Below are 12,709 nucleotides of genomic sequence, written 5' to 3'. Positions count from 1 at the left end.
GAAATCAGTCATTTCTGTACAAACTCCATCTTTCTCTGTTATTTTCTCATACTGTAGATCTTTCTTCTTGATTTTATTCTCCCTTCCTCGTTGGATTTCTCTGTCTCTCTCTCCCTCATACTTAGGTGTGCTGCAGGGGTAAAGGGGAAAACTCATGGTCTGTTCCAGGCCCTGCTGAGGCCTGGGGAGAGAGAGCATTACTCCAACCCCTGTATGAGCGCATGGAGCTGGCCATCTGGCCTTCTGTCCACCCCCAGTCTCTGAAGCTCTGGGAAGGTGAGTCATGCCAAACACCTAATTCTCTGTTAGCAACTGAAAAATCAGTTCTCAACTGAAATAAACAGGATCCTTATACTGGAACAGTGTAAGGTCCATAACAAAACACATTTTCTAGGATGCTTTACTGAACTATAAACAAGAAATATAGCAGCGATGATGCCTGCAATAGCCTGAGGAAGATCAGCGTTGAAATGCACTGCACGCTATTTTAGCGATTGTCTATGTACTATGTATGTACTATGTATATGTTATGGTAAATGTAGAAAATTGGGAAATGTGGGAAATTCCAAAGATTTGTCACATCCTTTTGTCGGTTTCACGATTAATGGTCACTGTGTTTTCACATTGGCCAACAAGAGAAGCATCTAACTTCTCGTTAATCAGGTCTCTATTGTTCCAAATCATGTTTAAATCGTTTTGAGGGAGGAATCTGGTCATGTTGGGAATCTGGTCATGTTAGGATTAGGGAGTGTTTGTTTAGTGTCGCACAATGTACTGCATGATGTGCAATTTCGGAACAGGTGCTAACCTATTCCATCCATCATGGCTTTCCAACTGTCAGATGCTAGTTGACGTGCCTGCACGCTCTCTACTGTCGGTGCGCATCTCTTGTGTTCAAGTGATGTAAAAAGGCATTATCATAAAAAGATTCTTTACTCAGTTGAGAGTGATACCAAACGAGCGCTCATCTGCCTCCAGCCCACCCAATCTAGCACTTAACCACCTCAGAGAATTCTGGTGGACCACACTCTTCTTGAGGTCCACCAGCGTGATTATTTCATATAAAATATGTACATTGAAACTATACAAACTAATAAAACTATAGGATGCCAGGTCAACAAATGAACCTGGCATCTGTCTGATCACTCTGTTTGATCACTTTTTACTCTAAAATAAGGTTAAATGATTGGGGGGGGGTAACCACTTTCAACATGGTGTGTCCCTATTTTGAATAGGTCATCGGCAGACATTTAAAAAAAAATGTTTTGTCATATGGTGAAGTATGTAGGCCTTATGTGGTTAACGAGGAATATTATTTGTTATTATGCTGTCAGGTTTTTTCCTGCAGTGGACACAACAGGCTCATCAACTGGAAGAGACCCAGCAGGAGATTAGGAACATGGTCATTGAGTGGAGCAAGTTAACAGCAAGCTGATGTGATGTGGACCATATGAACAATACAACGGACCCATAAGGACAAACATCACATTGTGATACAACACAGACTGTTGAGGACGCAACACCAGCCGCCTGCATGGGGACTGACAATGGAGGCTTCCATAAAGGCCATGGCTTTTTTTTTTTTTTTTGGTGGAGCGCTACCAATGTGCAATGGTTCTAATTTGTTTCATGATAACTACCTACTTACTTACTTACTTACTTACTTACTTACTTAACAGGGCTGAAAATCCACCTTTCAGTAGACCATAAGGGGAGGTTAACTAATTTTTCCCATAGAAAGGAGGTGGCATTCACTGTTGATATACCCCCCCCCCCTTTTTGCCTTTGTACATATAGTGTTTGATATTTGTTGATATGTATTTTTGTGTTATTTTTATGCCATGTTGATGAATTGAATACATAGGACCACAATAGAAACAAGTCCCCAGGGACTTTTTTGTGTTAGCCTTTTAGCTTAAATGTCTGACTGTACCTCGCGCTGTTTACATTTCTGTCTAAAGTATTCAATCAATCAAACTGTGTATTGTTCTGCTGTCTTTTTTATGACTTAATAACATTTATGTTTAAAGACATATGTGTTGGTGTCGTTTCGTTTAACAGTAATTTAGAGAAAACATGTCAGTTTTGCTATATCCTAATGCGAAGATATTATTTTGAGAGCTTTGGTTGTCTATCACGCTTGCAACAAAACAAAACATCTTGCATTTTATTGATTCATAGTAACAAACGTGTGTAAAAAGCTACTTTGTATTGCCTCATAATTATTATCAGTAGTAGCCTATACAAGGCCAGAACTATAGCACAGCTCTCAGTCCTGTTATGGTCCTGTTAAGCTCAGCTAAATTCAATTCACACAATACAAATCCCCTTGGGCAGCCAGTCAGCATGTTTGCACATTATATCCAGTGTTGCCAGATTTTGCGAGAGAAATAAGCAACCAGGTCTATGAAAAGAAGCCCAAAAGAAGCGACTATTAGGCCACATGAGCACTTTAAACCTATGCATTGGCTATTTCAAAATAGGTGATCTAGAACCTGCTATTTTCAAAATATTTTCCAATAAAATATGGAATATTTTGAAACATTCTAACACAAATAGGCTACATATTAATGTGGGGGTCCATGACCATGACATGAACATATTTGAGAACCACTGATTTAAATAATAATTGAAAAATGTGGAAGCAAGCCCAAATAAGCAACTATACTTTAGAAACAAGCCCACAAAAAACGCAACCCGCAACTACCAATATTTACAAGCAACTTTACAGAAAAGGAAACCCAAAGTAGCTTATAATAAACAGACATGGCAACCCCGATTATATCACATTAAATGGAGCTTTGGAGTCTGGGAAATGTAGTCCTGTTTCAGTACAGAGACACAAGTGATGGCCCCACAGGCTTAACTCTATGCCCACAGGGGACAAAGAACCACAACCCCCAGCATGCCTCTCTACAGCTGCGTATCTGCCCAATGGCCTGTCGGTGCGCTCAAACGGTGACCAATCACAAGGCAATCTCCTAATTCTAACCGTGAAATGCCACGAAATACCGTTTTATCAGCTCGATTTCATTAACTTTAGCCTGGCTGGCATTGCATGTGTCAAGTGACATGCATTCGCCTCGGTCCAATAAGTGGTGATGATCGTTTCAACTGTTGTTACAACTTCTAGTAGATCTTTTTCAATACACAGGTAATACTTTTTGCTCTATTTACAACTTTAGAAACTTTGCGAAGTAGCCTAATAATATCTCGAGGCTACTGTGGCTTGTGATGTTATTTTAATGGAAACATGAGGAGTACCATGTTGATAATAGAACAATTACAGTTGATGTTTATTCATATTGGCAGAGAAAACATTGATGTCTAAGGCAGGGATTATGCAGTGGTGTAAAGTAACTAATTACATGTACTGAAGTACTGTACTTAAGTACAATTTTGAGGTATTTTACTTTATTCAGTATTTACAATACTACTTACTTTTACTTCTACTCCACTACATCTCAAAGGCAAATATTGTACTTTTACTCCACTACAATTATTTGAAAGGTTTAGTTACTAGTTATTTTGTAGATTTAGATTATTATTAACAAAACATGCATTAACCACTTACTTACCCTAAATACATTGCGGCCATTTGAAAATAGACGATCTACAAGCTTACAATTGTGAGCTTGTAGATCTACTATTTTCAGAAGATTTTAATACATTTAATACATTTGAAAACTTGTGAAATGGGACATTCTGCATAATGAGTACTTTCTACTTTTGGTACTTTAAGTACACTTTGATACCAATACTTTTGTACTTTTACTCAAGTAGGCCTACATTTTGAATTCCAGGCGTTTGTAACAGAGTATTTCTACATTGCAGTATTGATACTTTTACTTAAGTAAATTTGAGTACTTTTTCCACCACTGGGATTATGTCAATTATGTTCAGATTCCCTTTTCAGGGGCGGCTGCTCAACAGAATGCGTGTGTGTGTGACCTCTGCTGCGGCTCTGCTGGCTCCGTTCTGCCGTGGCTGTGGCAGCAGCAGGGTGCGGGCTTTCAGCTGCTCCTCCAGGCACAGCAGCAGGTGGAACACTCCCCCCGGTCCCACCTGGGACCATTCCCAACCCCGTGTCCTCATAACAGGTAGGTAGCCTAATGCACTGGTTCTAACCTGTGGGTCGGGACCTTGGGGGTGGGGGTGGGGGGGGGGGATGACCAGCAGCGGTTCCGGTAGGAGACACAAAGAGTCTCCTTTGTGGCTCCTATACCGGAAGCGCTGCCTACCAGTCCGCTGGTCATGACATTATTGGCAAAATATCCATGAATTCAATTCTCCATGGGGTGACTTATTAATAGAAAAAAATGTATTTTTTTAGCCGAACTATCCCTTTAATGTGTCCTCATAATAGGTAGCCTAATGCAGTGGTTCTCAACCTGTGGGTCATAATTTTGGGGGGGTCCACAGATGACAGTGAAGTGACAATCTAAAGACTTTTAAGACCTTTTTAATACTTAAAAGAAAGACCATTACTGCATCAAAAATAATCAACAATTAAAAACTGGTAAAACATTGACTAATTTGTTAATAATATAAGAAAGAGAAAGAGGCAACATTTTAGAAAATAGCCAATCTACAGGCACACAACGCCTCGCAACATCTTGTAGATTGGCTATTTAATGCCTCAACTCCTACAATTCCAAGTGCTTGTCAGGGTGGGGAGTCCCCAGTTCAAATATAATTGTTTTGGACGGTCACGGCCTGAAAAGGTTGAGAATTACTGGGCTAATGTAGTATTATAACCTCTTAGCAGAAACCTGTTTGCCATGAATTTGTAAGTGGGAGCCACAACACTGGATAGTTACGCATGTGGCGTATTTTTTATTTTATTTTTCTCTTTGGGTTGTTTTCATTGGCGGCAGGAATCCCATTCTCACCCCTAACAATAGGCTGCGCTCAGACAGAGCTGATGCCATAAAGGCAACACTCATGGGAGAATAATAGCATGCAGTCACTTTTTGTTTCTGACTAAAGCTGTGGTTAAAAAAAAAGTTGCTGTCCAGTTGAAATATAGTTTATCTGGGTGTTTAACATGTCTTCTAGCTTACAAACACCACATTCTTCTTCTTTTTTTTTACCAAGACAACATAAATACTGTATGTGCTATTATTCACTAAATAATTTAACATATACACAATTATTTATCTGAATAAAGGTGGCCTTGGACAGTTAGGTGTGGGGTTAGCACAGATGCTGAGGTGAGATATTTTCAATTTCCTAAAACATTGTACCATACTTTTGATTACCCAAATTATTTTTAATTCTCAATGTGTGCATTAATTCTTAGGGCACAGTTTGGAAAAGAAAATGTAATCCTGTCCGATATTAAGAAGCCTCCACCCCATGTGTACAGCAGTGGTATGAGAAATCAATTTGACATTGATCTGATTCCGTTGTTTGTTTCTTTATTTGTTTGTTTGTTTGTTTTTTATAAAAGTGTTCTGTGGTTTTCAATAGCCTACTCAGTTTGCAATCTGTACCCTCCTTTTTCCCTCTACACCAAATCTCTTTGCCGAAAATAGCACATCTACAAGCTCACAGACGCATTGCTATTTTTTGACAAATGTAAAAAACTAAATGTCCAAAGATCGTTTGCCTATTATGACATGCCCAGAATAAAGATGCTAGGGTTTGAGTGGTAAAACACATACGTACGTACATACACATACAGTATACGCTAACGTCTCTTTTCCCACAGGTCCATTTGTGTATGCTGACGTTTTAGATTACAAGCATCTCAGTGAACTGGTAGTGAATAACCAAGTCACCTGGCTGGTCCACTACAGTGCCCTTCTCAGCGCCGTAGGGGAGGCCAACGTGGCACTGGCTCGCAAGATCAACATCACAGGTCCTCTCGAATATTGCACCCATACAGCATGTACTGGACTTTTTATGGAACGTTCTATTCAAAATCCTGCTATAAATGTCTTACTCTCCCGTTAGGGCTTCACAATGTGCTGGACTTGGCGTTGGAGAACTGCCTGCGTCTCTTTGTCCCAAGCACCATTGGAGCCTTCGGACCCTCGTCTCCCCGTGACCCCGCTCCTGACCTCTGTGTCCAGAGGCCTCGCACCATCTATGGGGTCTCCAAAGTGCACGGTGAACTAATGGGGGAGGTGAGGCTATCTTCTTCATGTGCATACATGCAAATACAGAGTCACTTAAATGCTCGCAATTGTGAGCTCTTCTGAATCTCAAATTCCTGTGCGTCCTGTGCACTCACGTCTGATTCTTTACCTGTTAGTATCTCCATCATAAATATGGCCTGGATTTCCGCTGCCTTCGCTACCCAGGAGTTATCTCAGCCAACACACAACCTGGGGGCGGAACAACAGGTATTTTGGTCTTTGGTAAACATAAAATACATTTTCAGGTTGGGATATCAAGTTCATCCAATCAGGATAGAGAACTCATTCAGGATACAAGATAAACAAGTGAAATTGGAAGTGAAACAGAATCGGAACTGGAACACTATACAATTGAAGTTGATAAATGGGTTCTCTTTCTTGATTGGATGAAATTGGTGACTCACCTGAAACTGTATTTTCTCATTCTTAAAGAGCTGGAGTCGGGGAGACCCTGTTACTGTACAAAACAAACACTCGATGGCAATGATTTGTACTACCACAATATATAGCTTTAAAACCTTACCATTCCCCCCCCCCCCCAAAGAATATCACTTACAGCACCTTTAAAATAATCATGCAAAGCTTACATGTCTCCCTTTTCACAGACTACGCGGTTCAGATCTTCCACGATGCCCTCAGCACAGGTCACCACGAGTGCTACCTGCGTCCAGACACCCGCCTTCCTATGATGCATATCTCCGACTGCCATCGTGCCACAGTGGAGTTCATGCAGGCTCCAGAGTGCCAGCTGTCCCTGCGTACGTACAACATCGATGCCATGAGCTTCACACCAGAAGAGGTGGCAGAAGAAATCCGGAAGCATTTGCCTCACCTCAAAGTCACCTACAATCCTGACTCGGTTCGCCAGACCATTGGTATGTCTTGAATGCACGTGTGCTGTGACGCTGTTTCAAGCGTTTCAATTTTATTTGTTAAATACTCAATGATATACAGTTAAATTAACACTAAGGATTTTACTGTTTACAGGCTGTAACAATCATTGCTGGTGATTACCACTTAAACCCTATAATTAGTTGACCGTCCCCCAGGTCCTTATACTGTACTTGGCCCCCCTCCAGTTTCACTCTACACTAAATATCTGATCTACAAGCTCACAAACCCTCTCAACGTGAGCTTATAGATCTGCTATAGTAGTCGGATGTTTGCCCCAGAATAGGGATGCTCGGGTTTAAGTGGTTAAATGCTTGGACTTTTTTTTTTTTGGCATGAACAATGTAAATGATAAATATAACATTTTAAAATCATGCAATCTAAAAGATAAAATAAGGAAGATGAAACAGGTCAAAGATCTAAACACACATAATTGTTATACATACTGCACAGCTTCGGTCATACAGTATATCATACATAAATTATTATTATTATAAAACATTTTGCCATCAATTACTTAATCTTTTAGAGGTCATGTTTGTCCTACATTTAGCTTAACAAAACGGTGTGGCTAATAAGTCATGGGCATTTAAATTTTCTTTTCTCCAGGGACTATTTTAGGCTAGACTTTTCAAATCAATCCACGCATTAAAATGTTTTAAAATGCAACAACTTATTTAAAAATTAACAGCACAATACAATTTAGTGTGTTGGTTTATTACTGGAAACTCATGAAGGTGTCTTGTGTATTTCTAGTTCAAATATGCTTCAGAGGCAATCAAACAAAGCTATGGGAAACTGAATCGTAAATGGGTACACAACCTTCTGGAAACCCGGGACTACAGTTATGCACAGAGCCTTTTATATACTGTAGTAAAGGGGAATAGAGTGTGTCTTTATTATGAGTTGAAAATAGGCAAAAGAAAACGCTCCATGATGTTTCTATTCATCTGATGCAAATAATAGAAATGAAGTTTAAAGGGTAAGACCACTTTGGTAGAGGTTTGGGTTGTGTATTTACCTTGCCATGATGTAACTCCAAAGGTGGACAAGAAATCAAAAATAATTGCTCCATTGATTAGAAATTGATAATTCTAAATTTGCTCCTCATTGACTTACATTGTACGGTAAAACAGCTCTCAAAGTCACTCTTTTAGCACGTAAACGAACACGAACAAAGCTGATTCAGATAATATAGAACATCACCAAACCCAGTACTGTTTTTTTTTTTTAATAAAAATGTTAACTTCCTGCTGATTTTACTATTTGAAGATCCGGATCCGCGAATCCAGTCCGGGTTTTCTTCTTAATAAAAATAGCAAAATCAACAGGAAGTTAAAATTTTTATATAAAAAAAAACAGTACTGGGTTTGGTGATGTTCTATATTGTCTGAATCAACTTTGTTTGCGTTTGTTTAGGTGCTAAAAGAGTGACTTTGAGAGCTGTTTTACCCTACAATGTAAGTCAATGAGGAGCATATTTTGAATTATCAATTTTTAATCAATGGAGCAATTATTTTTAATTTCTTGTCCACCTTTGGAGTTACATCATGGCAAGGTAAATACACAACCCAAACCTCTACCAAAGTGGTCTTGCCCTTTAATCTTTTATTTTCATTTCTCTATCTTACCTCTGAGTCATTGCTTTATATGTTCGACAATGTGGAAGTTTCCTAAAATCTTGCCTTGTATTTTGCAGCGGACAGTTGGCCAGTGAGATTTGATGACTCCAATGCCAGGAGAGACTGGTGCTGGGCACCAAGGTACAGCCTTGAAGAACTGGTCTCCGACATGCTGAAATCCATCCGAGAGAAGCCGCCCAATGAGAGACTGCCAGTCAGCTAACAAAGACCACTTCACAGAGACCAACCAATCATCTAGCACAGTGATTCTCAACCTTTTTAATTTCAAGAACCCAAAGTTTGATATGCATTAGGCCACGGACCCCAATTTGATGTTTTATCTCTGGGATCTACACTGTAAAATCTCTGTATTCATTTAACTCGGAGAGGGTACAAATGGGACCAAATGGACCCGTAAGAGTCCTTTTTGTTCCATTAGTACACTTTTGGGGTTACAGACCCGTAAGGATCCATTTGGTTACTAACTATCAATAATTTAGCTGGGGACCCACTGGAACCACCTCAAGGACCCGTTGAGAACTACTGATCTAGCATACACATCTACTTCAGCTTGCGTTTACACATAATACAAGATGGATCTTCCTTTGGCCAATCAGTGAACCAAAGACTGTTTCTCAACTACGCAATGTGTCAGCCAGAGCATAGTGTCACGTAGCCAGACGATCAGAGTTCTCTGCCTGGTGACATCTAAATTCAGTGAATGGGCCAAAACTGGAAATCATTCCAAAATTTTCAAAATGACAGCTTCACAGAACCAATGGAAAGACTTTAGCGCAGTCCTTCATATGGGATGTTATCAGGATTGGTTTCAAAGCAGTGGGCGTAGGCTTGTCACTGCAGGTTTTCTCCGGTGTTTAAGCCCATTCAATGGATTTAGGTCCACAAACGTATCAGCAGGTGGGGAACACTTGATTGTCTGGCTACACAAGACTAGCCAGAGCCTCCCAACTTACAGTGGGACACTGAATGACTGCTCGCCAAGTAAGATTCATGAACACACACACTGCAGCCTTGTTATTTTTCAGGGAACCACACTGTCAAACATTCTCTTTTATTGTTTCTATCACTATTTTCTGTTGTTTTAATTGTTATTACATTTCTCTTTAAAGTAATTCTACAACTGGGGCTGTTACCTCAAAGGATATAGAACAATGACTTCACTTTTATACCTTTCTCTATGAAATATAGTTTTCAAGGTGTTACGTAATGTTAAGTAATACATCTGTCAGAAAAGTCAGGAGTATGCCTTAATCATACATTAGTCCTACATGCTTCAATTCAAAGTTGAAGTTACTTCTGGTGGCGTACAGGTGAAACAATCGGCCGCATGTTCCCAGCAGTGGTGTCTTCGGTTTGGCCGGCAATAGCGTGAAACTCTGCATACATTTCATTTTCTCAGTGAAAGTCCTCTGTGGAGGCACATGGAAGTCAGCACCCTCTCCGGGTCAGTATTGGGGGTTGGCAGCAACAGGGATAGCAGTACACATGGGGGGAACTGGCCATGACTCTCAAGCCTGACTGTCTTCCACGATCCTTGAACACTACAGAGAGTCTGTAATTCCGCCCAGTAAAAATTGGGAACAGAAAGCTGTCATCTGCTCTTCAGTGTATTCGACCAATCACAACAAAGATTATTTTAACTTAAAATTGTGTGAGCCAACACGTCTGTCTCGAGAGACTACTTCTGGACTGACCTTAGACAATACCTCGACAAAACCAATAACCCATCTACTAAACTTATTCTAAGAAATGAATGTCTTACCCTGATTTTAAAGAAAGACTTTCATTTACATTCTTTACCCTCAGTTAGTGTGAAGTGTTCATTACCATCATACAGTATGGCTATTATGCACAATATTCGAGCTCTAATGCTTCTGATCATAATTTTTTGTGATGTTAAATGTGTCTCCTAGGAGGTTTAATTTAAAACTGTAATTTAGTGCTCAGTGCCTTAACTTATTCTCTGGATATTAAATGCTGGCAGGGAATATATTTTATAATATTTTGAGATGTCTATGAATGTCCGTTTCAGTTCAAGGGCAACTTTGCTGATTTTTAACATGAACAAAGGATGAGTTCAACTTTTGTTTCTTTCAGTTGTGTGATTTGGGGTACAAATGAGTAGCTACCAATAAAAGTGAAGCCTTATTTTTAATTACAGATTAATTTGAAACATGTTTGTATAAAAAGACATTGCAGTGTACTTTGAAAAAGACTTTGAAATAAATATCACCCTTGCCCAATAATGTGTCATTTTTACTTGCTGCTTGCTATATTTATGTAAAAGATGTATTGGAGGATAAGCCTCTTAAGATGCATCATCTTGTTTTCAAAGGGGTCCTCGAGCACAACACATAAACAATGATATTGAATAAAACAATCCAACAACACAGAACAATCAACATAGTAACACAGGGCATGGCTCTCCCACCATCCCAGACCACACTACATCAGTTACCAGTATCTAAAACAAATTACATTGAAATAAGAAAACAATAAGAATAAACATGATATCACAATAACTCAATATCAAATCAATCAATACATATAAAATTGCATCATATTAGCTATGTCAATGTAAGTTGGCACATAACTACTTTCAACCTAGTGCCCCTATTTTGGGCATGTCATTATAGGCAAACATTCTATAACTGACCACTATGACCTGAAATTTACTGCTTGCTTTAAAATTGACCCAAATATGATTAAAAAAAAAGAAATCCTTGTCCTTAACTCTCCATTCCTTTGCCCAAAGCATCGCTTTGTTTTCTACATTCATTCCTGATGGAGATCAATTGGGAATAGAAGTTTCTATTATATATCTTATCCTTTGCAGAAATGTCTGCCCTGGCACAGTTCAGTTGGTAGTTGAGTTCTCTCTATGATGCTGCTTAATTCCTGTTGGGTATCATTGAGCACATTCCTGTGCTCTGCTTTCTTTCTTTCTGAATGAAGGGACACCTTGTAAGTGTGGCGACCTCCTGGTCTTTCCATCTCTTCTGTTCCATTGCCTGGAACTTGTTCTCTGATGTTGTTATCTATTTTAAATCTGTATGTGGGCTTGCTGTTTTGTAGTTTTTTTGTGGGTTCGCTGGTAGCGAGCATTCTCAATATTCTTTTCTGTTTCTGTCGGTAGTCATGGCTGCCAATTCCCACCTGATGGTGTGTGGGAGTCCAGACTGCTCCAGACTGCACTGAATAACTGCTAGCTTGCATAACTTCTTCAGGCTAGGACTTAAGTCTAAGATGTACAGGTCATCAGGTGTGTATACTCCAAAGATGATAATATGATCTCCCACGGTGCAACAGCACATCCTAGACATCCAACATGGGCCTTTCCCCTTGGGCTCAATCTTCTTCCAGGAGAAGGTCTCTGAATTGAATTTCCACAGATCGTTGAAGTCATGGTTTTTGCCACCAAATACGTACAGCTCTCCATCGTAGGCAAAGGCAGGATTATCCCCTCGTACTTCTGGAAAAGGATGTGCAGAAGTCATGCTCAGCCAGCAGTCGGTCTCTGTGTCAAACACTCTGATGCTGTTGTAGTTTTCATAGTCGTTACTGTAGCCCCCAAATACAAACATCTTTGTACCGATGACGGTGGAAAAGTGACGTTCTGAAGCAGGTGCGGGAGTGCCTCTGGTGTCAATTAGAGACCACATCATTGCGCTGGCGTCAAACTTGTGAACGGCATTAGTGCGTCCAGTCAGCTGGGTAAATCCACCATAGATATACATGACCTTCCGCAGGACACAGGCCGAGTGGTTATACCTCGCCCCTGGAGGAGTCCCATAGACCCTGGGGTTGAACCATACGTGGGCGTTGACAACAAATGCATAAAGCCCGTTGCAGTACTTCCCTGTGTTAGTAAACCCCCCCCCAGATGTAGATGATATCTTCTATGGGCACTGCAGTGTGGCTGTAGAGCATGGAGGGAACCTCGAGGGGTTGTTTTCCTCTTCCAGGTGTCACCTGGGGCAACATAATCCACCGCAACGACACCGCATTGAAGACGTGCACGCCAATCTGATC

At 40.2% G+C, this 12,709-nt stretch overlaps 1 protein-coding gene across 1 annotated transcript; it reads left to right on the top strand.

Moving 5' to 3' along the window:
* Positions 1-221: 221 nt before the first annotated feature.
* On the top strand, positions 222-8,879 carry tdh2 (L-threonine dehydrogenase 2; the record flags this gene model as incomplete). Its single annotated transcript, XM_080414174.1, has 10 exons — positions 222-276; positions 1,335-1,402; positions 3,917-4,100; positions 5,171-5,213; positions 5,303-5,373; positions 5,714-5,863; positions 5,959-6,131; positions 6,260-6,350; positions 6,749-7,018; positions 8,734-8,879. 10 exons carry the CDS (start codon positions 222-224, stop codon positions 8,877-8,879), a joined length of 1,251 nt encoding a protein of 416 aa, XP_080270300.1.
* Between the last annotated feature and the right edge of the window lie 3,830 nt (positions 8,880-12,709).

The sequence above is a fragment of the Gymnoscopelus braueri genome (genome assembly GCF_963280865.1).
Source record: "Gymnoscopelus braueri genome assembly, chromosome: 19".
Classification (NCBI taxonomy): Eukaryota; Metazoa; Chordata; class Actinopteri; order Myctophiformes; family Myctophidae; genus Gymnoscopelus; species Gymnoscopelus braueri.
Note: the sequence above shows the minus strand (reverse complement) of the source record. Positions and strands in the feature narration are given on the sequence as shown.